Genomic DNA, 25,990 nt, shown 5'->3' with positions numbered 1-25,990 from the left:
CAGGTTGAGTGTGTGTTTTTGTGTGATTCTTACCTTGGCGAAGAACACTGAGAGATGAGTCTCACTGCCAAGGATCCATATAGGGAACTTAGGAGACTTCAGGAACGCACCCACCTGAAACACACATACAAACCAAAACTGGAGCAAAGCAGTTCTGATTCAGATTCCAGTCCGACTTAACTGTCTGAGCCCAGACTAGGTTAGTTTTACTGACTAAAGGCTTTCTGATGCCATTTCAACTGACAAAAGGAATGATCAGGGAATACAATCTGATGTTGTAATAGAATATGTACAGTAATAGAGAAGAAAAGACTGTCATATTGTTGCTAATACGATGGTTGTTCAATGAGCAGGTTTATAGCATGAACATACCAATGTACCCAGGTCTAACTCATCTACCCAGACTTACTCAGCCATTCTACTACTCTACTGTAGTCCCTGCTCCTTACACATTTCCTGTAGCCACTCTTATTTTTATATGTTTTTTTTTCTGTAAAATGTTATTTTCTCCCTCGGATCTCCCAGTATGTGTGAGTGTGGGTAGGGTTGGGGTTAGGTGGTGAGGACTATTGCCTCAAAACCCATTTTCACATGGGATCTCGCAGAGTGGTTTGTTTTCCACCACCAATCATAAATGTCCTACTGCACAGTCAGTCACACACAAGAAGTGGCAGTATGTGTGAGAGAGGAGTGTGTATGACAATGTGTTTATTTGTGGTGCTGATTCTCTCACAGAATGTTTGAATCTCTCTCCGCAATCATTCGTGACTAGTGAACAAGAACAAACTCACCACTATGGTTTGGACATAACAAGCCTGAAGAAATGTCAGTCTGTGTTTGTTCGTACCTTGCAGTAGCGTAGTGACTCCATGAGAGTGAGGAAGCCCACTGATGCCTGGTTGTGGATACCATGGAGCTCTGAGGGAGGGAGGGAAGGAGGGAGGGAGGGAAAGAAGACCAGCTTAGACCAAAAAAACTAAGTGAAACAGCTTCTTTGGTCTCTGTGTGTATGAAAGTTTGACTGATCACTGCCATCTAGTGTTCAGATGTGGGATCACAGTCATCAGGAAACTGGACAACGTCTTCGTAACACCTTCCGTAACCTGAGCAATAAAGTCACCTAATGCTCATTGAAGAAAAGATTCAAATTAAATTACGCTGCCAGATAATGAGGTTTATTGGAGAACACTTTGTACTAAGATAATGTAATCCGCTGTGTGTGTCCCGTTTGGTAGAGCATGGCGCTTGCAACGCCAGGGTTGTGGGTTCGATTCCCACAGGGGACCAGTATGGGGGGAAAAAAGTATACAAATGTATGCACTCACTACTGTAAGTTGCTCTGGATAAGAGTGTCTCCTAAATGACAAAACCATTTACAAATAAATAAGTCAGCCTGTGTGTGGAGTACTTACTCATGCCAGAGCACTCCCTGTCTCCGTCCCACACATTAGAGACAGCATGGCCCGTCACTAAGAGGTTAACCAGACTCTGACTGCAGAGAGAAAGAAAAGTAATGGCTTAACCTGTCTGGGCTAGGAGGCAGTATTTTCACGGCCGGATGAAAAACGTACCCAATTTAAACAGGTTACTACTCTGTCCCAGAAACTAGAATATGCATATTATTAGTAGATTTGGATAGAAAACACTCTGAAGTTTCTAAAACTGTTTGAATGGTGTCTGTGAGTATAACATAACTCATATGGCAGGCAAAAACCTGAGAAGAAGTCAACCAGGAAGTGGAGGATCTGAGAATTATAGTTCTTTCTAGTCCCTTTCGAAACTACAGTATCCGTGGGGTTACGTTGCATTTCCTAAGGCTTCCATTGGCTGTCTAAAGCCTTCAGAAAGTGGTTTGAGCAGTCTCCTGTCACTGGGCAGATAATAGGAGCTCAGTTTCTGAGTGGACTGCCTGGCAACAAAGGGATTGGATATGCGCGGTCACGCGAGCACGCCGTTCCTTCTTTTTCTCCTTGAATGAATACGCTATTGTCCGGTTGGAATATTATCGCAATTTTACGTTAAAAATAGCATAAAGATTGATTTTAAACAGCGTTTGACATGCTTCCAAGTACAGTAATGGAACATTTTGATTTTGTCTCTGGTTCCGCGCTCGCGTGTTATGCCTTTGGATAAGTGATCTGTACGCACGAACAAAACGGAGGTATTTGGACATAAATATGGATTATTTGGAACAAAGACAACATTTGTGGAAGTAGCAGTCCTGGGAGTGCATTCTGATGAAGATCAGCAAAGGTAAGAGAATTTCTAATACTAATTCTGAGTTTAGGTTGCCCCGAACTTGGCGGGTGTCTGAATAGCTCGCCGTGATGGCTGAGCTATGTACTCAGAATATTGAAAAATGTGCTTTCTCCGTAAAGCTATTTTAAAATCTGACACAGCGGTTGCATCCAGAGGTAGTCTATCTATAATTCTTTAAATAATTGTTATACATTTTGTCAACGTTTATGATGAGTATTTTTGTAAATTGATGTGCACATTCACCTTACGTTTTGGTGGGAATGTAAAATGCTGTTTTTGGATATAAATATGAACTTTATCGAACAAAACCTACATGTATTGTGTAACATAATGTCCTAGGAGTGTCATCTGATGAAGATCGTCAAAGGTTAGCACTTCATTTAGCTGTGTTTTGGGTTTTATTGACACGTCCTTGCTTGGAAGATGGCTGTGTGATTATTTTTGTCTATGTACTCTCCTAACATAATCTAATGTTTTGCTTTCGCTGTAAAGCCTTTTTGAAATCGGACAATGTGGTTACATCAAGGAGAAGTGTATCTTTAAAATGGTGTAAAATAGTTGTATGTTTGAGAAAGTTGAAATATGACGTTGTTTTTTAATTTGCCGCCCTGATATTTCACTGGCTGTGTCCCGCAGGTGCCATAGAAGTTAAGCTTTTTGGAACATCACTAAGCTCAAGTTGTCAAAAGAAATGTAGCTGATAAAGATTCAATAAAGTGAGGGATCAGGGGTCATACCTGCCGTGGCCATAGACTGGATCTATGAGAGGCTCTGTAGTATCTTCAATCTCATTCCTGATGTTCTCTATACTCTGTAGAGACAGAAAGAGAAAAGTGGTTATATGCACGCACACAAGAGTGCAGAGTAATATGCACACATACAAACACACGCAGAGCCTTACCTTGGTGAGGATGACAGAGTAGAGGAAGAGCAGGACTCCACAGCGCCCTTTCCAGGTTTCGTAGAGAGACACCACCTCCTCTCTAAGCTCCGATAATGACTTCACAATACGCTTCCTGTAGAGATTAGAGGTCAAAGGTCAGGGGCTAGAAGTCAGCGAGACCACCTCTAATGGCATTGCACTCATTTAGAGGTCAAAGACAGGAGGGCTCATGCTGACAGTGTTGTATAATGTCATTATGCAATGTGCCAGATGGCAATCGGATGCTCCTCTGGCAGAAAATCAAAGATTGTGTGTGTCTCATTAATGAATCAATGAGGAGTGTGCGTGCTGAGTCAGGAGTGTGTGCTGAGTCAGCAGGTTGTACATCATTATTGAGAAACTCCAGTCACACACACAGGCTTAGCCAATCCCAGACAGATGGAGACACACACTAGCATTCCTGACTTTCCTGCAATGCAGTGGTCCTTTCATCTCCACGGAAGTCATGGCCAATAGAGAGATGAGCCACAGTCAGTAGAGTTACTTACTGGAGGATGCTGTGAAACAGCTCAAAGCCAAGATCCTCAGCAGCCAAAGCAGCTACACACAGGAGACACACACAGATGCAAACACACATGTTTTAGTCAAACAATTTAGGTAACCTTGACAGAACACAACATGTCATTATTCTAGATTAACAGTGACAGCAATACTACTCACTATGCGGTCTAACCACTATCATATGCGATGATTAATACCATCTCACTACAGCAATGCAGTTATTCATATTAGATGGGTATTAGTGGATAGATGAGTAGTGGGACTCACTGGGTTGCTGGTCTTGCAGGGTCTGGCTGGTCTCCGGACCCCCTGTGAGGGGTGTGTGAGTGGTAGTGCGGGGGCACTGTCCTTTGGCCCAGGTCACCAGGCAGTAGGTGGTGGTGGAGGAAGTAGAGCAGGCCTGTTCCAGGATCTCAGCCAGAGTAGAACATAGGGCCGCTTTCTGCTCCTCCTCTACAAGGAACAGAAGATTTAGGCTAGGTTTCTCATATATATATATATATATAGCTCAAAAAAATAAAGGGAACACTTAAACAACATAATGTAACTCCAAGTCAATCACACTTCTGTGAAATCAAACTGTCCACTTAGGAAGCAACACTGATTGACAATACATTTCACATGCTGTTGTGCAAATGGAATAGACAACAGGTGGAAATTATAGGCAATAAGCAAGACACTCCCAATAAAGGAGTGGTTCAGCAGGTGGTGACCACAGACCACTTCTCAGTTCCTATGCTTCCTGGCTGATGTTTTGGTCACTTTTGAATGCTGGCGGTGCTTTCACTCTAGTGGTAGCATGAGACGGAGTCTACAAACCACATAAGTGGCTCAGGTAGTGCAGCTCATCCAGGATGGCACATCAATGCGAGCTGTGGCAAGAAGGTTTGCTGTGTCTGTCAGCGTAGTGTCCAGAGCATGGAGGCGCTACCAGGAGACAGGCCAGTACATCAGGAGACATGGAGGAGGCCGTAGGAGGGCAACAACCCAGCAGCAGGACCGCTACCTCCGCCTTTGTGCAAGGAGGAGCAGGAGGAGCACTGCCAGAGCCCTGCAAAATGACCTCCAGCAGGCCACAAATGTGCATGTGTCTGCTCAAACGGTCAGAAACAGACTCCATGAGGGTGGTATGGGAGCCCGACATCCACAGGTGGGGGTTGTGCTTACAGCCCAACACCGTGCAGGACGTTTGGCATTTGCCAGAGAACACCAAGATTGGCAAATTCGCCACTGGCGCCCTGTGCTCTTCACAGATGAAAGCAGGTTCACACTGAGCACATGTGACAGAGTCTGGAGACGCCGTGGAGAACGTTCTGCTGCCTGCAACATTCTCCAGCATGACCGGTTTGGCGGTGGGTCAGTCATGGTGTGGGGTGGCATTTCTTTGGGGGGCCGCACAGCCCTCCATGTGCTCGCCAGAGGTAGCCTGACTGCCATTAGGTACCGAGATGAGATCCTCAGACCCCTTGTGAGACCATATGCTGGTGCGGTTGGCCCTGGGTTCCTCCTAATGCAAGACCTCATGTGGCTGGAGTGTGTCAGCAGTTCCTGCAAGAGGAAGGCATTGATGCTATGGACTGGCCCGCCCGTTCCCCAGACCTGAATCCAATTGAGCACATGTCTCGCTCCATCCACCAACGCCACGTTGCACCACAGGCTGTCCAGGAGTTGGCGGATGCTTTAGTCCAGGTCTGGGAGGAGATCCCTCAGGAGACCATCCGCCACCTCATCAGGAGCATGCCCAGGCGTTGTAGGGAGGTCATACAGGCACGTGGAGGCCACACACACTACTGAGCCTCATTTTGACTTGTTTTAAGGACATTACATCAAAGTTGGATCAGCCTGTAGTGTGGTTTTCCTTTTTTGAGCAGTGTATAAGAAACAGCCTATATCTTCTGTTCCTTGTGTGTGTATATATATATATATATATATATAGTTATGATGCATCTGCGTCTCCATTTAGAGCTCTCTCTGTTTAACAGGGTCAGTAGTTAGGGTTACCTGTGATGTTTCTCTAGTTACAACTTTTTCTGTTAAACAGGGTCAGGGCAAGGTTTCCCAAACTCAGTCCTTGGGACCCCAAGGTGTGCATGTTTTGTTTTTTCCCTTAACACCACAGAGCGGTTTCAAATAATAAACTAATCATCGAGCATTAAAAATTTGAATCAGCTGTGTAGTGTTAGGGCAAAACCCAAAATAGGCTCCCCTTGGGGTCCCGAGGACTGAGTTTGGGAAATGCTGGGTTAGGGTTAGAGGTCAGGGTTACCTGTGATGTGTCTCCAGTTAGAACTCTCTCTGTTAAACAAGATGTTCTTCAGAAGGAAGGCCTGCAGAAACACACAATCAGGAAAAATTCTACAAGCTGTAACCCATCTCTATAGGATCAAAAACACAACCTGACGTCCTCATCAACCCTATCCACTCTGTCTAAGAACATATGTTTACGAAGACACTCCAGCACAATAGAGTACTATAATAAATAAACAGTAGTAGAGAAGGCTTCTCAGCTGAGTGCCTGTCGGGTGATTTCTGTAACCTCTAAGAAGAGGTGTGCCTGTCCTGATATCATCATTCTGGTAACAGACACCAACACCCTCTACCTGGTCATAGGCTGGGCCACCTAACTCATGTTTGTGTGTAAGGTTATGCACGGTCTGGTCTGGTGACTGGTCCATACCTGTACAGGAGCAATGACAGCGCAGGGTCCTCCTTCAAACTGCTCCAGTGCTGTGTGTTCGGTCTCACTGAAAACCAACCCTGAAATACAGGAATCAGAGTCACTTATTTTGCCCCACCACTGACAATGTCTAGGATTGTGTTCAGGTTAGAGGGGGTGCGCCAGAATGGAGCGAAGTTGAGGCGAGAGGTAGCTTACCTTGGGTCCATCTCCGGAAGAGTGAAGCGGACACCGCGTTGCTACCTGGTCTTTCCCAAACTAGATCCACAACCTCTTTATTTAACTCCCCCATCGCTCTATAACACTGGTCCAACAGCCCTGGCAAACGGTTAGCTAACTACAAATCAAATACAGAGCCGTCACTGCGCACACAGCCACGGTCCCGTTCGGGTTGGAGGATAGCTAACCTTAGCTAGCGTTGTGGTTTACTCTTCGACTTTCCAGGAACTGGTGCTTCGATTCCCTCTGCAAATGGGGCCGGTGGCATCGGCCACAACAAAGCTCCGTGGCAGGGCAGTCTCCCCGGTCTGACCAGCGGATAGACGGGAGATAGGAGCATCAACGTTAGTTAGCTACCTAGCTAGTAATGTTATGTGGGCGCGTCTGACCAGCTATCTTAGCGTAGGCCGACTTCAACAGCAAAGCAGCGTGCGTAAACTAGTTAGTTGCCTGGTCAGCTGTCCAGATAACAATAAATTATGGAGCCAGACTGATAGTTGACTGCTCAATTCTCCTTGGTCCAAGTCGTAACGTTACCTTGCTACTAGTAGCCTGCTAACGATAACTCGTTAGTACCAGTTTGCTATGTTTTAACTAGCTAAATGCATAACGTTTTGACGTTCCAAATAGCGCTGAGGCGGTGGCAGTTTAAATTCAGGTCTGAATGCCGGTAACTTTCGTTTAGTCAGTTGTTAGAAGGCAAACGCCTGTAATAGATATCCGAAGTAGTAAAATCTTGAAAATAAATTTGCTTGTCGTCGGTATCAAAGACTAGCTAGAAGTATGTCATTCGTCTATTTACAACAGCTGTTTGGAAATGTGTATTGAGTGACGAAACCGCTCGTAGCTGTGGATTGGTCCAAATCCAGAATGTTCTTGAGGCACGTGCTCCAGCTTGGCAGCCCATTGGTGAGTTCAGACTGTCATTTATTCACATCATATCTTTCCCGCCTATTTTCCGTCTACATTACTTCAGTGACGTTTGTTTCAACACTTTCTCAATGGAATTTGATGAAAGACTCAACTAATTAAGGTTGTATATAGTACATGAGACAAGAAAACGCAACATCAAATCGATTGCCTTTGACATTCTCAAACAGCGACTGTTCTTACTGTCATTCATTTAACTGGAACTGTTTGTCCACTATCATTCTCCGTAGCTGCTGGGTTAGCAGTACTGAGCATGTGCACTCACATATACGCAGTACTGCGCGTGTGCACTCACCTGACGCGTGGACTAATTTATCCCCATATTTTTACAGTGTTTCTAACATAAATTATTTGATCACAAATCGTCATTGTTGTAATGGGAGGTCAAACCAAGGGCAAAAAGAAGAGCAAAGCCAGAAGGAAAGATCCGCGCTCTAACGGAGGTATGTTACACACAGTAACTAACGTGTTAGCTACATCGCTATAAAGGACAGCTAGTGTTGTTGTCCATGTGTGATATCGGTTATATTATGTGTGATAGCTACAGTGCCTTCAGAAAGTATTCATACCGGTTGACTTATTTCATATTTTGTTGTCTTACAGCCGGAATTCAAAATGTATTAAATATATTTTTTTCCCCTCACCCTTCTATACACAATACTAAATCAAATGTATTTATAAAGCCCTTTTTACATCAGCAGATGTCACAAAGTGCTTATACTATTAACCCCAAACAATGCAGATGTAGAAGCACGGTGGCTAGGAAAAACTCTAGAAAGTCAGGAACATAGGAAGAAACCTAGAGAGGAACCAGGCTCTGAGGGGTGGCCAGTCCTCATCTGGCTGTGCCAGTAAGGCCAGATTGTTCTTCAAAATGTTCAAACTTTCATAGATTACCTGCAGGGTCAACAAGTAATCACAGTGGTTGTAGACCACCGGTCAGTACCTCAGGAATAATTGTCAGTTGGCTTTTCATAGCCGAACAGAGGTCGAGACAGCAGGTGTGGTAGAGGGAGTCGAAAACAGCAGGTCCGGAACAAGGTACGGTAGCACGTCCGGTGAACAGGTCAGGGTTCCATAGCCACAGGCAGAACAGTTGAAACTGGAGCAGCAGCAAGACCATGTGGACTGGGGACAGCCAGGAGTCATCAGGCCAGGTAGTCCTGAGGCATGGTCCTAGGGCTCAGGTACTCTGGGAGGGGAGGGAGAGAGGGAATTAGAGGGAGTATACTTAAATTCACACAGGACACCAGATATAACAGACTGACCCCAGCCCCAGGCACATAGACTGTTGCAGCATAGCTACTGGAGGCTGAGACAGCGGGTGGGTCGGAGGACTTTGTGGCCCCTTCCGATGATACCCCCGGACAGGGCCAACCAGGCAGGATATAACCCCACGACATTGCCAAAGCACAGCCCCCACACCACTAGAGGGATATCAACAGACCACCAACTTACTGCCCAGAGATATCCCATATTAACAAAGTGAAAACATTTGTCAGTGATTACAGCTGTGAGTCTTTCTGAGTAAGTCTCTAAGTGCTTCCCACACCTGGATTGTGCAACATTGGCCCATTATAAAAATAAAAAAAATATTAATGTTATTCATCTTTGCTAGACAACCATTTGCAGGTCTTTCCATAGATTCTCAAGTAGATTTAAAACAAAACTGTAACTCGGCCACTGTCTTCTTGGTAAGCAACCCCAGTGTAGATTTGGCCTTGTGTTTTCGGTTATTGTCCTGTTGAAAGGAGAATTAATCTCCCGGGGTCTGGTGGAAACCATTCTGAACCAGGTTTTCTTCTAGGACTTTACCTGTGCTTAGCTCCATTTGGTTTATTTTTTTATCCTCAAAGTGAAATCCCTGATCAGTTTCCTTCCTCTACAGCAACTGAGTTAGGAAGGACGCCTGTGTCTTTGTAGTGACTGGGTGTATCGATACACCATCCAAAGTGTAATTAATAACTTCACCATGCTCAAAGGGATATTCAATGTCTGCTTTTTGTTTTACCCTTCTACCAATAGGTGCCCTTTTTTGCGAGGCATTGGGAAACCTCCCTAGTCTTTGTGGTTGAATCTGTTTGATTTTCACAGCTCGACTAAATTACTTTACAAATAATTGTATGTGTGAGGCACAGGGATGTGGTAGTCATTCAAAAATCATGTTAAACACTATTATTGGTCACAGAGTGAGTCCATACAACTTACAGTTGAAGTCAGAAGTTTACATACACCTTAGCCAAATACATTTAAACTCAGTTTTTCACAATTCCTGACATTTAATCCTAGTAAAAAGTCCCTGTCTTATGTCAGTTAGGATCACCACTTTATTTTAAGAATGTGAAATGTCAGAATAATAGTAGAGAGAATGATTTATTTCAGCTTTTATTTCTTTCATCACATTCCCAGTGGGTCAGAAGTTTACATACACTCAATTACTATTTGTTAGCATTGCCTTTAAATTGTTCAACTTGGGTCAAACATTTCAGGTAGCCTTCTACAAGCTTCCCACAATAAGTTGGGTGAATTTTGGCCCGTTCCTCCTGACAGAGCTGGTGTAACTGAGTCAGGTTTCTAGGCCTCTTTTCTCAAACACGCTTTTTCAGTTCTGCCCACAAATGTTCTATAGGATTGAGGTCAGGGCTTTGTGATGGCCACTCCAATACCTTGACTTTGTGGTTCTTAAGCCCTTTTGCCACAACTTTGGAAGTTTGCTTGGGGTCATTGTCCATTTGGAAGACCCATTTGCGACCAAGCTTTAACTTCCTGACTGATGTCTTGAGATGTTGCTTCAATATATCCACATAATGTTCCTGCCTCATGATGCCATCTATTTTGTAAAGTGCACCAGTCCCTCCTGCAGCAAAGCACCCCCACAACATGATGCTGCCACCCCCGTGCTTCACGGTTGGGATGGTGTTCTTTGGCCTGCAAGCCACCCCCTTTTTCCTCCAAACATAACAATGGTCATTATGGCCAAACAGTTCTATTTTTGTTTCATCAGACCAGAGGACATTTCTCCAAAAAGTACGATCTTTGTCCCCATGTGCAGTTGCAAACTGTAGTCTGGCCTTTTTAATGGCGGTTTTGGAGCTGTAGCTACTTCCTTGCTGAGCGGCCTTTCAGGTTATGTCAATATAGGACTAGTTTTACTGTGAATATAGATACTTTTGCACCTGTTTCCTCCAGCATCTTCACAAGGTCCTTTGCTGTTGTTCTGGGATTGATTTGTACTTTTCACACCAAAGTACATTAATCTCTAGGAGACAGAACACGTTTCCTTCCTGAGCGCTATGACGGCTGCGTGGTCCCATGGTGTATATACTTGCGTACTATTGTTTGTACGGATGACCGTGGTACCTTCAGGCTTTTGGAAATTGCTCCCAAGGATGAACCAGACTTGTGGAGGTCTACATTTTTTTTCTGAGGTCTTGGCCGATTTCTTTTGATTTTCCCATGATGTCAATCAAAGAGGCACTGAGTTTGAAGGTAGGCCTTTAAATACCTCCACAGGTACACCTCCAATTGACTCAAATGATGTCAATTAACCTATCAGAAGCTTTTAAAGCCATGACATCATTTTCAGGAATTTTCCAAGCTGTTTAAAGGCACAGTCAACTTAGTGTATGTAAACTTCTGACCAACTGGAATTGTGATACAGTGAATTATAAGTGAAATAATCTGTCTGTAAACAATTGTTGGAAAAATTACTTGTGTCATGCATAAAGTAGATGTCCTAACCGACTTGCCAAAACTATAGTTTGTTGAAAATACATTTGTGGAGTGGTTGAAAAACGAGTTTTAATGACTCCAACCTAAGTGTATGTAAACTTCTGCCTTCAACTGTATGTGACTTTAAGGACGTTTTTGCTTCTGAACTTTAGGCTTGTCATAACAAGAATAGGGGTTGAATAGTTATTGAGTCAAGACATTTCAACTTTTCATTTTACATTTTCAAAAACATCATTCCACTTTGACATTATGGGGTATTGTGTGTAGGCCAATGACAAAAAAATCACAATTTAATACATTTTCTATTCCGGCTGTAACACAACAAAATGTGGAAAAAGTCGAGGAGTGTGAATGCTTTCTGAAGGCACTGTAGCTCGCTAGTCCACTCTGGAAAGAACAATTTTGCGAGCTAACTTGATAGGTCTGGCTACAGTTACAGTAGCTAACTATGTAGGCTATTGTTGACAATAGGGACTGTGTTGCAACAGGCTCTGGATTGGCAGGTCTGTCACCTCAAGATAGAATGAAGCTGAAGATGCAGGAGAAAGCCAAGAAAAAAACTGCTGAAAAATATACTGTAGAACAACTATTGGAGAAGGTAGGACACACACACACACACACACACACACACACACACTCCAGACATGCTCTCTCTTTCTCCTGTTTCAGATGGAGTCAGGAGTGTACGGACAGTTTGGAGTTTGCCACACGCTGTACACTAACATCTGTCCTGTGTTGTGTTTCAGACAGAGGAGTGTATGGACAGTTTGGAGTTTGAGATGGCGGGGAGGTTCTGTCAGCGAGCACTAGAGGTGGCGCCTGACAACCTCCTTACCCTGGACCTGCTAGGTCACATCCACTCTGAACTGGGAGACACACAGAGGGCCAAGGAAATATCCTTCAGTGTATGTGTATGTGTATGGTGTTTGCATGCATCTCTGTGTGCATGCATCTCTGTGTGTGTTGTGCAAATGCACATTTGTGTTTGTGTTCCTTAACCCCAGCTCTAAGTGTTTCTGCGTGCAGTGCAGTTGAGTCCTGAAGAAGGTCATAGTAAATACATGTCTCTAGGGCAGATGCACACAGGCCAGGAGGCTGTGCAATACTACACCAAAGGAGTACAGATACTACTGTGTATGCTGGAGAAACACGCACAAGCCACAGTGAGTACACACACACACACTCATGGATCTTGTTGAATGCATGTCTAACACAGAATACTAGGAGGAGCTGTTTCTTCAGTCTGAACACTTCTACTGACTGTATCATAAACTGACTGTCACAAACTGGCAGCCAGAGATGCTGAATACTTCTACGCTCAACCATCCCCTGTCACCCCAGGCTGATGCAGGAGCTGAGGCAGCAGCCTCCCCACCCCAGGACTCGGGGTCAGAGATCCCGATAGCCAGAGACTTGTGTGTGGCCTACTGTTCTGTGGCAGAGATCTACTTCACTGACCTCTGGTAACACAAAAATCATATATACACTGCTCAAAAAAATAAAGGGAACACTTAAACAACACAATGTAACTCCAAGTCAATCACACTTCTGTGAAATCAAACTGTCCACTTAGGAAGCAACACTGATTGACAATACATTTCACATGCTGTTGTGCAAATGGAATAGACAACAGGTGGAAATTATAGGCAATTAGCAAGACACCCCCAATAAAGGAGTGGTTCTGCAGGTGGGCACCACAGACCACTTCTCAGTTCCTATGCTTCCTGGCTGATGTTTTGGTCACTTTTGAATGTTGGCGGTGCTTTCACTCTAGTGGTAGCATGAGACTGAGTCTATAACCCACACAAGTGGCTCAGGTAGTGCAGCTCATCCAGGATGTCACATCAATGCGAGCTGTGGCAAGAAGGTTTGCTGTGTCTGTCAGCGTCGTGTCCAGAGCATGGAGGCGCTACCAGGAGACAGGCCAGTACATCAGGAGACGTGGAGGAGGCCGTAGGAGGGCAACAACCCAGCAGCAGGACCGCTACCTCCGCCTTTGTGCAAGGAGGAGCAGGAGAAGCACTGCCAGAGCCCTGCAAAATGACCTCCAGCAGGCCCCAAATGTGCATGTCTCTGCTCAAACAGTCAGAAACAGACTCCATGAGGGTGGTATGAGGGCCCGACGTCCACAGGTGGGGGTTGTGCTTACAGCCCAACACCGTGCAGGACGTTTGGCATTTGCCAGAGAACACCAAGATTGGCAAATTCGCCACTGGCGCCCTGTGCTCTTCACAGATGAAAGCAGGTTCACACTGAGCACGTGACAGAGTCTGGAGACGCTGTGGAGAACGTTCTGCTGCCTGCAACATCCTCCAGCATGACCGGTTTGGCGGTGGGTCAGTCATGGTGTGGGGTGGCATTTCTTTGGGGGGCCGCACAGCCCTCCATGTGCTCGCCAGAGGTAGCCTGACTGCCATTAGGTACCAAGATGAGATCCTCAGACCCCTTGTGAGACCATATGCTGGTGCGGTTGGCCCTGGGTTCCTCCTAATGCAAGACAATTCTAGACCTCATGTGGCTGGAGTGTGTCAGCAGTTCCTGCAAGAGGAAGGCATTGATGCTATGGACTGGCCCGCCCGTTCCCCAGACCTGAATCCAATTGAGCACATCTGGGACATCATGTCTCGCTCCATCCAACAACGCCACGTTGCACCACAGACTGTCCAGGAGTTGGCGGATGCTTTAGTCCAGGTCTGGGAGGAGATCCCTCAGGAGACCATCCGCCACCTCATCAGGAGCATGCCCAGGCATTGTAGGGAGGTCATACAGGCACGTGGAGGCCACACACACTACTGAGCCTCATTTTGACTTGTTTTAAGGACATTACATCAAAGTTGGATCAGCCTGTAGTGTGGTTTTCCACTTTAATTTTGAGTGTGACTCCAAATCCAGACCTCCATGGGTTGATAAATTGGATTTCCATTGATTATTTTTGTGTGATTTTGTTGTCAGCACATTCAACTATGTAAAGAAAAAAGTATTTAATAAGATTATTTCTTTCATTCAGATCTAGGATGTGTTGTTTAAGTGTTCCCTTTATTTTTTTGAGCAGTATACATTTTTGTTACCTGAAAGGCCTGTTGTGTATTGAATTCACAGATTTGTGTGTGTTTGTGTGTAGTATGGAGGAGAGGGCAGGAGATCAGTGTCGAGAGGCCATAGAGAAAGCGCTGACCTATCACCCTGACAACCCAGAGGCTCTACAGCTGATGGCCAGCTACCTGTTCAGTACAGAGAAGAACCAGGTCAGTACACATACACAATATGACTATAAATCAGAGGCAGGTATGTCTCACGCTAAGTTATCATCTTGTTAAAGCAGCGATCAGAGTTAATTCATGTGAGAAAATGGAATCATTTGGACACAGGGATCACATCTGACAAAGAGAGGAGGAGGAAAGATGGGGAGAGAGAGAACAAAAGAAAGTGATGAGGGGAGAAAGAAAAATGGTAAATAAGTGAACAATCAGAGCATTTGCAATTGTCATACAATTTTATGATAATCTGCTAGTCCTAGCACTGCAATGAGACAGGCCTCCAATTCTTCGGAGAGCCTTAATCTTTAGGTAGCAACAATAACAGCTAGCTAAGGATTTATTCCTAAATGACTCTTACATTTCAAAGAGGGGACAAGTTTTGGAATACTGCAGCTCTTCTCAAGGTTACTTCTGTAAATATCTCCTCCAGCCACCAGATGGCACTGTGGATCTAACCAGATGGAGTTGATTTGACAGTTGTGTGTAACCTTTATTTAACTAGGCAAATCAGTCAAGAACAAATTCTTATTTACAATGACGGCCTACTCCGTCCAAACCCCGACGACGCTGGGCCAATTGTGCGCCGCGCTATGGAACTCCCAATCCGGCTGGATGTGATGCAGCCTGGAGCAGGGGAGCAGATGTCAGATTTTGTGTGTGTGTGTGTGTGTGTGTGTGTGTGTGTGTGTGTGTGTGTGTAGGAGGGGAAGGAGTACCTGATGAGGAGTGTGGATGCGTGGCTACCTGCCCTGAAACAGAGTGAAGCTCCACCCAGCAGAGAGGACATAGAGGAGGAACACACACAGGTGAGAGACTTATACCAAACACACACACAGGCGAGTCAGACAACCCAGAGCATAAAAGCCAAGTCAGAGGGCCAACTTATCGCTCTGTGTGTTTGTGTGACTTTGTGTGTTTCTGTGAGTGTGTGTCTAACTGGTTTTGTTCCCTTTCCAGAGTGACATCCCACCATATGAATCCCGCATCACCACGGCCAAACTCCTCATAGAGGCAGAAGAGTACGAGGTAGGAGTATGTGTGTGTAGGATGAGTTTTCTATGTGAAAAGGCCAGTGCTCTGTATTCTTTATCTTTGCCAGAGATCATCTTCAATAATAGAGGAGTGGTCATTACCCAGAGAGAGAGGTAAACGGAGGGAGGAACAGAGATGATAGGATAGATGGCTTTAGAAAAGATCTGGAGGGAGAGGGGTAGAAAGGTGTGTGTGTGTGTGTGTGTGTCTGACACATTGTTTGTCTTCATCCTCCTGCATGTGTCAGCAAGCCACACACACAACAGACTCAGAATCAGAAACAATTGAGGTGGAGATGAGGATGAAGATTGCTGTGAGCCTGGAAACATTCACCACGATAACAACAAGATGGAAGCAGCAGATAACAGGAGATGCAGGACAAGATTACTCAGATCTAGAGTAACTGAGACTATTTTAGTCTTCTATTGTTAAAAAAAGTATAATTCTGTGTTGTTTCCACACAGCATTGCTAAACCCAGAGGCAAGTCATTAACATCACAGTTTTCAACTCCAAAAACAACAACATTCTAACTCATAAATTACACACACACATCGGAATCGAATAGGGAATCCGTTGTTAAACAGCAGACAAGAAGAATTTGACCCTAGTAGAGCAGAGGGAACAAGGGACGGAAATGGAGGAGAGGAAGACGGTGGTTATAACCAGGGTCAAATATAATTAGCAGAGGCTACGAATACGGATTTCTCACCCACCTCCCGCCCATCTGGAAACCTTTTTCTCATAACTATGGATCCGAAAGTTCTACACATGTTATTTTACACATTCAAGTTTTTCTCTTTACTGTACGCTTTACTCACCCTCTTCTGAACTCTTAACCAATTTGATATTTCTGAACAGCTGAAATAAAAACTCAGTGGTGATACACTATATATACAAAAGTATGTGGACACCTTCAAATTAGTGGATTCGGCTATTTCAGCCACACACGTTGCTGACAGGTGTATAGAATCGAGCACACAGCCATGCAATCTCCGTAGACAAACATTGTCCTTACTGAAGAGCTCAGTGACTTTCAACATGGCACCGTCATAGGATGCCACCTTCAACATGGCACCGTCATAGGATGCCACGTTTCCAACAAGTTCATCAAATTTCTGCCCTGCTAGAGCTGCCCTGGTCAACTGTAAGTGCTGTTATTGTGAAGTAGAAGGAACAAAAACTGCTCAGCCGCAAAGTGGTAGGCCACACAAGCTCACAGAACGGGACCGCCGAGTGCTGAAGTGCAAAGCGTGTAACAATCGTCTGTTCTCGATTGCAACACTCACAACTGAGTTCCAAACTGCCATGGAAGCAACGTCAGCACAATAACTGTTCGTTGGGAGCTTCGTGAAATGGGTTTCCATGGCTGAGCAGCCGCACACAAGCATAAGATCACCATGTGCAATGCCAAGCGTCGGCTGGAGTGGTGTAAAGCTCGCCGCCATTTGGCTCTGGAGCAGTGGAAACGTGTTCTCTGGAGTGCAGAATCACGCTTCACCATCTGGCAGTCAGACGGACGAATCTAGGTTTGGCTGATGCCAGGAGAACGCTACCTGCCCAAATTCATAGTGCCAACTGCATATTTGGTGGAGGAGGAATAATGGTCTGGGGCTGTTTTTCATGGTTCGAACCCTTAGTTCCATTGAAGGGAAATCTTAACGCTACAGCATACAATGACATTCTAGACAATTCTGTGCTTCCAAATTTGTGTTCAGCATGACAATGCCCCTGTGTACAAAGCGAGGTCCATACAGAAATAGTTTGTCGAGGAACTTGACTGGCCTGCACAGAGCCCTGACCTCAACTTGGGATGAATTGGAATGCCGACTGCGAGCCAGGCCTAATCACCCAACATCAGTTTCCGACCTTACAAATGCTCTTGTGGCTGAATGGAAGCAAGTCCCCGCAGCAATGTTCCAACATCGAATGGAAATCCTTCCTCAGAAGAGTGGAGGCAGTTATAGCAGCAAAGGGGACCAACTCCATATTAATGCCTATGATTTTGAAATTAGTTGTTTGACGAGCAGGTGTCCACATACCTTTGGTCACGTAGTGTGTATGTATATATACAGTTGAAGTCGGAAGTTTACATACACTTCGGTTGGAGTCATTAAAACTCATTTTTCAACCACTTCCCAAATTTCTTGTTGACAAACTATAGTTTTGGCAAGTCGGTTAGGACATTACTTTGTGCATGACACAAGTAATTTTTCCAACAATTTGTTACAGACAGATTATTTCACTTATAATTCACTGTATCACAATTCCAGTGGGTCAGAGGTTTACATACACTAAGTTGACTGTGCCTTTAAACAGCTTGGAAAATTCACGAAAATGATGTCATGGCTTTAGTAGCTTCTGATAGGCTAATTTACATAATTTGAGTCAATTGGAGGTGTACCTGTGGAGGTATTTAAAGGCCTACCTTCAAACTCAGTGCCTTTTTGCTTGACATCATGGGAAAATCTAAAGAAATCGGCCAAGACCTCAGGAAAAAAAAATTGTAGACCTCCACAAGTCTGGTTCATCCTTAGGAGCAATTTCCAAATGCCTGAAGGTACCACGTTCATCTGTACAAACAATAGTACGCAAGTATAAACACCATGGAACCACACAGCCGTCATAGCGCTCAGGAAGGAGACGCGTTCTGTCTTCTAGAGATTAACGTACTTTGGTGCGAAAAGTGCAAATCAATCCCAGAAGAACAGCAAAGGACCCTGTGAAGATGCTGGAGGAAACCGGTACAAAAGTATCTATATCCACAGAAAAACGAGTCCTATATCGGCATAACCTGAAAGGCCGCTCAGCAAGGAAGAAGCCACTGCTCCAAAACCACCATAAAAAAGCCAGACTACGGTTTGCAACTGCACATGGGGACAAAGATCGTACTTTTTGAAGAAATGTCCTCTGGTCTGATGAAACAAAAATACAACTGTTTGGCCATAATGACCATTGTTATGTTTGGAGGAAAAAGGGGGAGGCTTGCAAGCCAAAGAACACCATCCCAACCGTGAAGCACGGGGGTGGCAGCATCATGTTGTGGGGGTGCTTTGCTGCAGGAGGGACTGGTGCATCACGAGGAGGGAAAATTACGTGGATATATTGAAGCAACATCTCAAGACATCAGTCAGGAAGTTAAAGCTTGGTTGCAAATGGGTCTTCCAAATGGACATTGACTCCAAGCATACTTCCAAAGTTGTGGCAAAATGGTTTCAGGACAACAAAGTCAAGGTATTGGAGTGGCCATCACAAAGTCCTGACCTCAATCCTATAGAGAATTTGTGGGCAGAACTGAAAAAGCATGTGCGAGCAAGGAGGCCTACAAACCTGACTCCGTTACACCAACTCTGTCAGCAGGAATGGGCCAAAATTCACCCAACTTATTGTGGGAAGCTTGTGGAAGGCTACCCGACATGTTTGGTCCAGTCAAACAATTTAAAGGCAATGCTACCAAATACTAATTGAGTGTATGTAAACTTCTGACCCACTGGGAATGTGATGAAAGGAATCAAAGCTGAAATAAATCAGTCTCTCTACTATTATTCTGACATTTCACATTCTTAAAATAAAGTGGTGTTCCTAACTGACCTAAGACAGGGAATTTCTACTAGGATTAAATGTCAGGAATTGTGAAAAACTGAGTTTAAAAGTATTTGGCTAAGGTGTATGTAAACTTCCGACAACTGTACTTGTTAACAAAAAATCAAGACCTAGAATTGCCTTTGGTGTATCCCACAAAAAAGGTTCACTGTTATAAGCTAACCTTTTTTGATTTCAAGCAAAATTCCCGGGCTTAACTTCGGAAACCGGAAAGTTTCAGACCCTTTGCAACCCTAGTCCCCAGCACAAGGTCTACCTGTGTAATAATCATGCTGTTTAATCAGATTCTTGATATGCGACACCTGTCAGGTTGATGGATTATCTTGACAAAGGATAAAAGGCTCACTAACAGGGATGTAAACAAATTTGTGCACAAAGTTCGTGAGAAATAAGCATTTTGTGCATATGGAACATTAATGGGATCTTTTATTTCCATCACATTTCAATATTTTGTTCAGTGTATATGAAGGCTAGGCCTGTCTGTTTTATCGTATATTACCATAGCACAAGAAAAACGTAGTCTACACGTTGCATTGCAGTGATGTTAAAGGCCCAGTGCAGTCAAAAATGTGATTTCACAGTTTTTTTATATACACTCGACCAGTTTATTAGGCACGCCAGTCTAGTACTGGGTTGGATCCCCCTTTGCCTCCAGAACAGCCTGAATTCTTCAGGGCATGTACATGTTGCTCAATTGGTATCAAGGGACCTAACTTGTGCCAGGAAAACATTCCCCACACCATCACCATTACAACACCCCCACCACCAGCCTGTACTGTTGATGTTAGGCACAATTGGGCCATGGATTTGTGCTGCTTCCACCAAATTCTGAAGTTGTCGGACCAGGCAATGTTTTTCCACTCCTCAATTGTCCAGTGTTGGTGATAATGTGCCCACTGGAGCCACTTCTTCTTGTTTTTAGCAGATAGGAGTAGAACCCAGTGTGGTCGTCTGCTGCAATAGCCCATCCGTGACAAGGACCGACGAGTTGTGCATTCTGAGATGCCATTCTACACACCACTGTTGTACTGCGCCGTTATTTGCCTGTTTGTGGCCCGCCTGTTAGTTTGCACGATTCTTGCCGTTCTCCTTCGACCTGTCACCAATAAGCTGTTTTCGCCCACAGGACTGCCCCTGAAATAATGTTTTTTTGTTTGTCGCACCATTCTCTGTAAATTTTAGACACTATCGAGCATGAAAAGCCCAGGAAGCCGGCCGTTTCCAAGATCCTGGAACCGGCGCTCAGTCACTTACGTCACTCATTTTGCCCATTCTAACGTTCAATCGTACAATAACTGAATGCCTCAATGCCTGTCTGCGTGCTTTAAATAGCAAACCACAGCCACATGACTCACTGTCTGTAGGAGTGAACCATTTCACAATTTTTGTGAATGGGTGGTGTACCTAAAAAACTGGCCACTAAGTGTATATTTCCACACTATAATAATATTGTGAAAATTATCATAATGCCCTTTTAGTGTAAGAGCTGTTTGAAAAGACCACCTAAAGTATCAGCCTGTTTTGGTGGGATGCAGTTTTGGCCTACTTGGTGACATCACCAAACCTTTTCAGTTTTCTCCTCCCCACTCAGACCAGTCATAGCTAAATTCTTGCTTGAAAACTTGCTCTTTTCTAAGAAGCTATTTTAGTTTATTTTTGACCATTTTAATTGAAAATCACAGTAAGGTACTTAATTGTTACCCAGAAATGATTTGATATTGATATGAAAAATAAATAGAAATGCTGCATTGGACCTTTAGGTCAATACAATGTGTCAAATGAATCACTTTGTAACCTCCTGTCGTATGAGTGAAAAACAAAGGTACGGGAGTCTGACTGAACAGACACTAATAAAGACACTTCAAACAAACACAAGCATGCTCACGGGTACACACAGACACACAGACACACACACACACAGAGGGAGTTATAAATGAGCTACTCCCAGGAGGGCGGTTTCTAACTGGTTCTGAAGCAAAGGGGGCGACACGTTTCGTGTGTGTATTTGTTGTTGCTGTTGAGTAATCTGCAGGCAACGTTGCTAAACAGAATCATTTTACCAGAGTGCAGCGCATGGATAGGGACAAGACAAATGACTATAACAGTCTGGAGGGCTGTCTCGCTCTCTCTCACACACACACACACACACCGTTTCAGAGACAGAGATGCAGGAAAACCAAAGCAACTGTGAATGACAATCCAGTGTATTTCAACTAAGTAAATAATGCAGGAGGTACATGTATATAAAGAACATATAAACAGGTAAAAGTACCTAGCAATTCACACAGGAATAATATTTTGTCCTTGCAAGAGGTAGTGTCATGACAACCAGTCTTAGAGTTGAGTTGTTGTCGTCGGTGGAATGTCTGTCTGTCTGTTGTGAGTTGATGTCTGTTTTCTAGTAAGCTATTACTCAGTGGTTGGCTCCATGGAGGTCTGGAACTAACACCGATAGTTGTGTGTTTCACTAAATCGGCTAAATAGTTTATTGATCAACCTCAGCTCTAATACAAAACATGTATCTGACCATCAGGAATGAGATGTTGATTTCCCTGTAATCAGAATGTGTTAATTAATAAAACGTAATACCTCTCAGTAAGTAATCAGCCCCACAATTAATCAACACACACACCCTCCGTCTCTCGCATACACAAGTGATGATAAAAAGTGGAAGAGGGATGAAGGAAATGGGACAGGTAACTCTTTGAAGAGGAAGAGATGCATGAGATCGTGTAGACTGGGGAGGGGTAAGGTGAACTAGTCTGGAATCATCAGGACAGGAGGGTGTGGACTGGTGATCAGGTCCGTTGATGAGGACTAGCTGTTGACCATGACCAGTTCTGTATTGGTTGTTGAGGTCAAGGAGTATTGGACAGGAGGGATATTGACTGGTTATTGATAGTAATCATGAGATTAGCTTCATTGTGTATTGATGACTGTGTAAGCTGTCTTGTTGCTATTGACGACCGTGTCTACAGAACACTGGGTTTTGAGAGTGATCAGACTCCGATCACACCCATTGATTAGGGTGGCAGAGAGAGCGAGATGTGTGTGACAGGAAACACCTCGCTCTCTGCCTCCACACACATAGCGACTCAGGCTAGGAGCAGGATGTGCTTAATGTATAATGAACAATGGAAATGATGGTTTGTGTGTTTTTTATGATTTCTCTCTCAGACAGCAGTAGATGTGTTGGAGGGTCTACTAGAGGAAGACGACGAGGTGGTACAGGTAAGTCATGATGATAATGTCATTTTTTTTTTTGTATTATTATATATGTTTTTACAATACAAAACATTCACATACAAACGATAGCATACAGACGTACACAAACATCAACAGCATCACCCTTGCCCAGGCCCACCTGCTCACACCCCCGTCTCTAGCACTCGCATCACTCTCTCCGCCACATGGCCTCAGACGGCACCATTTTGTTTCTCTCTGTCGCCCACGCACTTTCAACATTTAGACAATAAAGCATTTTACCTTTTCCATTATGTTAACAATGGATTGGTTGATTTGCAGTTTTAAGTATGTTTTTTTTCAGATTGATGAAAAAAGTATCGTCCAACCCATCGGGTATCTCACTGTACCCTCATATGCCGTGTCTTGAAATGCAGTATGCCGACAGACTGATTTAAAAGTTAATTTACATTAATACTTCTGACAGCCAACTTTCTAACGCTGCCCATAACTTTTGGACTTTACCATTCCCAGAAGGCATGGATTATTGAGTCATTGTTAGTTTTACACTTAAGACATGACTCTGCCATTATATAGAATGTTCTGAATTTTGTCTCTTGCATAAGAAATGCTGTACATTAGTTTATACTGGATTAAGAATACATTTTTGTTAACTGTAATTCCATTAGTTATGTTCCAACATTCCCTCCATCTTGTGCCAATATCAGTTGTTTTTAAGTCTTGGTTCGAATAGTTTATATATTCTTTTTCTATGAGATTGTCAGTTGGATAGTTTTTCTGCAAGGTTTTGTATATCTCACCTATCATATGAATATCCTTTTCTGACTCAAATGGGATTCCCTCAAGATTGCTCTGATGTCCATAAGATTTCAAAGTAAAATATCTTGATATGAAACTTGGGGCAGCAGGTAGCCTGGCAGGTTGGAGCGTTGGGCCAGTAACAGAGAGGTTGCTAGATCGAATCCCAGAGCTGACAAGGTAAAAATCTGTCGTTCTACCCCTGAGCAAGGCGGTTAACCCACTGTTCCCCGGGCGCCGATGATGTCGATTAAGACAGACCCTCGCACCTCTCTGATTCAGAGGGGTTGGGTTAAATGCGGAAGACACATTTCAGTTGAATGCATTCAGTTGTACAACTAACTAGGTATCCCCTTTTCCCTTTTTAAGTTGCATGTATTTGAAAATATCTACATTGGTCAGTTCAAAATTGCTTTTTAATTCTGTAATGGAAATACATGTATTTCCTATTACCTAGTAATTTATGGTTTCTATGCCTTTAGTTTTCCATGTGGACTATTTTATCATTGTATTATGAAAAGCTATCCAAGGATTGTTCCGTAAGGTTGTGTTTTTAGGAAGTGATTGGTTCTTGAAGAATACGTTACATTTTCTTCCATATTGTTATAGTGTTCTTAACTATGAAGTTGTTAATGTTTTTAGCTTTATCCTTTGAAAATAGACACGTGAAAAGATTCTGGGGCAGTTTTGTGTGTGAAGTGAGCAGGAGACACACCTGCAGCCTCCATTCAGTTCTCTCTGCTCCAGAGCCATATTAGTATTCTTTGCAAGGTGTATGTGTGTGACGATCTAACCTCAGTGTGCTCATTCTTTCTCACCCTTCCTCCTACACACCTCAGCTGACAGATTGAGAGCAGTCACTTGCTCAACCTTTGAACTCATTCAGGAGACACCTGCTCTAAGCAGAAACACTCACACACATATATATATATATACACACACACACACAGAGTTTTAACTCCTATGAATATACAGTGTAGTGTTCTCGAGCACCATCAGAATAACACAACTGGAAATGATGATGACACAACCTAGTCTAAACCCTCTACCCACAGCTCAAACTGTTTTGTGCTAACCATTCTTTTTGATAACTCATGCATTGTTAATGGACCCAAACAGCTGCCAGTAGTCAAGGTGGTGGTACCTAACTAACTCCCTGTACAATGTAGTACTTTGTCAACAGGTTTGGTAAACTTGGAATTCTGACTCTTTCTAAGTCTTTACATAGACCTTGTTAAAACTCTCTAGAACCAGATGGTATCTGTGACTGTTGTCTCGTCCAAGAGGACTGATTGACACCTACTTATCATTAAGAGAGTAACGTGTGGGTGTTGTGTGGATTCTCTGAAGTTCTTAATTAGCTGGCTCGTTAATTTTGTGAGACGAGTGGTGGGTGTGCTCATGAAGACTGTGTGTGTGCTTAGTTTAATACAGCCATAAATACGAGCAAAACGGACCATATTTCATAAACACTTTCAAAGAGACTTATTCTAATGGAGTTTCTTTTGAGGAAGCAAAGACATTCTGATTGAAGTAATTACCCAGATCTAGACACACACACAGGTCAGTATTCAAAAGTTCTGAAACCGCTATGCTCAACTTAAGTTACGGAGTTGTAGATCCGGTCATGAAGAGGATGCTTCTAATAATTGTATAATCATTCAAAAGGCATAAAGTTATGTTCAGCCTTCAAGCCTCTCGTCTTCATGAGTGTGTGCGTGCATGTAATGGGTCTGCTGATAGAGGTGGAGGTCGCTGTTGTTTTCTGCTGTAAAATGAATAGTAAATGAGGGGAATGTTAATGTCCTGCTTCTGCAAGAATTGTGGGTGGCTGATCCTTGTCCTCAGATGAAACACACACCCACACGCATGTTTCTGAAGTACAAGTGTGCGGTGTGTTGTAGGTGGAAGGATGAGGGTAAACTATGTAGGGTGTGTTTAATGTGGGTGTGTACAGTATTGGTATGAGGGAGAGAGAATACAACAGGTAGTTGAGAGGAGAGAAGGAATGGTGTGTGTGTGTGTGTGTGTGTGTGTGTGTGTGTGTGTGTGTGTGTGTGTGTGTGTGTGTGTGTGTGTGTGTGAGACAGCGCTTTCAGATTGACGCGTGGAGACGAAAGTTTGCAAAGACAAACTGCAGCAGCACAGGCCCAGCTCGTTACCATAGTGGCAGCTCATGAGGATGCCGTGAGCATTTCAATAAGTGCCTCCTGTGTGTGTGTGTGTGTGTGTGTTAAGCCTGTTTGTCACAGTTCCAGGTACAGATTTCACGTAGACTAGACCGTTAAATGTGTTTCCCCCGTCACAGCTGAGCTCACTTAATAAAACACACATATTTCTTTCTCTCTCTCTCTCACAGGTGTGGTATCTCTCAGGCTGGGTGTGTTACCTGCAGATGGAGGAGAGAACAAGGGAGGAGAGAGAAGAGATCGATGAGGAGAGGGAGGAGCGTGAAGCATTGAAGGAGGCAGCCAGATCTTACCTGACCAAAGCCAAGAAGGTAAACACACACACACACACACTGATGAGGCTATGTATTGATGTCCGTCTGTTTGGTCGATATTGTACTGTCCGCTTGTACAGTCAGTAATACACATGTACGATACAGAGCTTCACTGCTGGCAGTGATTCTGAAATTTTAGCCTTATCTTAATTGTTTTCTTACATCGAGGAGCTATGTGTCGGTCTTAGAATGTTGTGTGTTTTTGTGTGTGTGGTGTGGATGTGTATAGCTATACTTGTGGAGACCAGAAGTCCCCACGAATAGTAAACAAACAAAGGGGGTTTAGGGTTAAGGTTAGAATTAGTTTTAGGGTTAGGAGCTAGGGTTCATTTTT

General features: G+C 43.9%; 2 protein-coding genes across 6 annotated transcripts in view; one reads left to right on the top strand and one right to left on the bottom strand.

Annotated features, from left to right (window-relative positions):
* Positions 1 to 7,425, bottom strand: part of LOC106580009 (ubiquitin carboxyl-terminal hydrolase MINDY-3) — a 51,211-nt gene extending 43,786 nt beyond the window's left edge. Inside the window, exons 1-10 of one of the 2 annotated variants that reach the window (XM_014160548.2) lie at positions 6,579 to 7,425; positions 6,381 to 6,460; positions 5,970 to 6,030; positions 3,971 to 4,156; positions 3,691 to 3,742; positions 3,161 to 3,275; positions 2,997 to 3,070; positions 1,413 to 1,492; positions 848 to 918; positions 34 to 114 (exon numbers count right to left, since the gene is read on the bottom strand). In XM_014160548.2, coding sequence (XP_014016023.2) covers positions 34 to 114; positions 848 to 918; positions 1,413 to 1,492; positions 2,997 to 3,070; positions 3,161 to 3,275; positions 3,691 to 3,742; positions 3,971 to 4,156; positions 5,970 to 6,030; positions 6,381 to 6,460; positions 6,579 to 6,672 — 894 coding nt within the window. In that variant the 5' untranslated portion in view covers positions 6,673 to 7,425. Of the gene's footprint in view, positions 1 to 33; positions 115 to 847; positions 919 to 1,412; positions 1,493 to 2,996; positions 3,071 to 3,160; positions 3,276 to 3,607; positions 3,743 to 3,970; positions 4,157 to 5,969; positions 6,031 to 6,380; positions 6,461 to 6,578 lie in introns of those variants that run through there. The other variant, XM_045702356.1, reaches the window with a different exon arrangement.
* Positions 7,426 to 7,574: 149 nt separating this feature from the next.
* The window catches only part of si:dkey-12j5.1 (probable assembly chaperone of rpl4), a 28,679-nt gene continuing 10,263 nt past the window's right edge, over positions 7,575 to 25,990 (top strand). For 2 of the 4 annotated variants that reach the window (XR_006760717.1, XM_014160570.2), the window contains exons 1-10: positions 7,585 to 7,972; positions 11,750 to 11,859; positions 12,008 to 12,154; positions 12,272 to 12,424; positions 12,603 to 12,724; positions 14,383 to 14,506; positions 15,220 to 15,324; positions 15,476 to 15,544; positions 22,329 to 22,382; positions 25,513 to 25,653. Coding sequence is in view for 3 of the 4 variants with exons in the window: in XM_014160570.2 (XP_014016045.1) it covers positions 7,906 to 7,972; positions 11,750 to 11,859; positions 12,008 to 12,154; positions 12,272 to 12,424; positions 12,603 to 12,724; positions 14,383 to 14,506; positions 15,220 to 15,324; positions 15,476 to 15,544; positions 22,329 to 22,382; positions 25,513 to 25,653 (1,092 nt within the window). In the remaining variant the exon portion in view is untranslated. Of the gene's footprint in view, positions 7,973 to 11,749; positions 11,860 to 12,007; positions 12,155 to 12,271; positions 12,425 to 12,602; positions 12,725 to 14,382; positions 14,507 to 15,219; positions 15,325 to 15,475; positions 15,545 to 15,797; positions 15,950 to 22,328; positions 22,383 to 25,512; positions 25,654 to 25,990 lie in introns of those variants that run through there. The other 2 variants (XM_014160578.2, XM_014160560.2) reach the window with 2 other exon arrangements.

Source organism: Salmo salar, chromosome ssa02 (assembly GCF_905237065.1).
Source record: "Salmo salar chromosome ssa02, Ssal_v3.1, whole genome shotgun sequence".
In the NCBI taxonomy this organism is placed as follows: domain Eukaryota; kingdom Metazoa; phylum Chordata; class Actinopteri; order Salmoniformes; family Salmonidae; genus Salmo; species Salmo salar.
The sequence above is the reverse complement of the archived record's forward strand: the minus strand, read 5'-3'. Positions and strand labels throughout refer to the sequence as shown.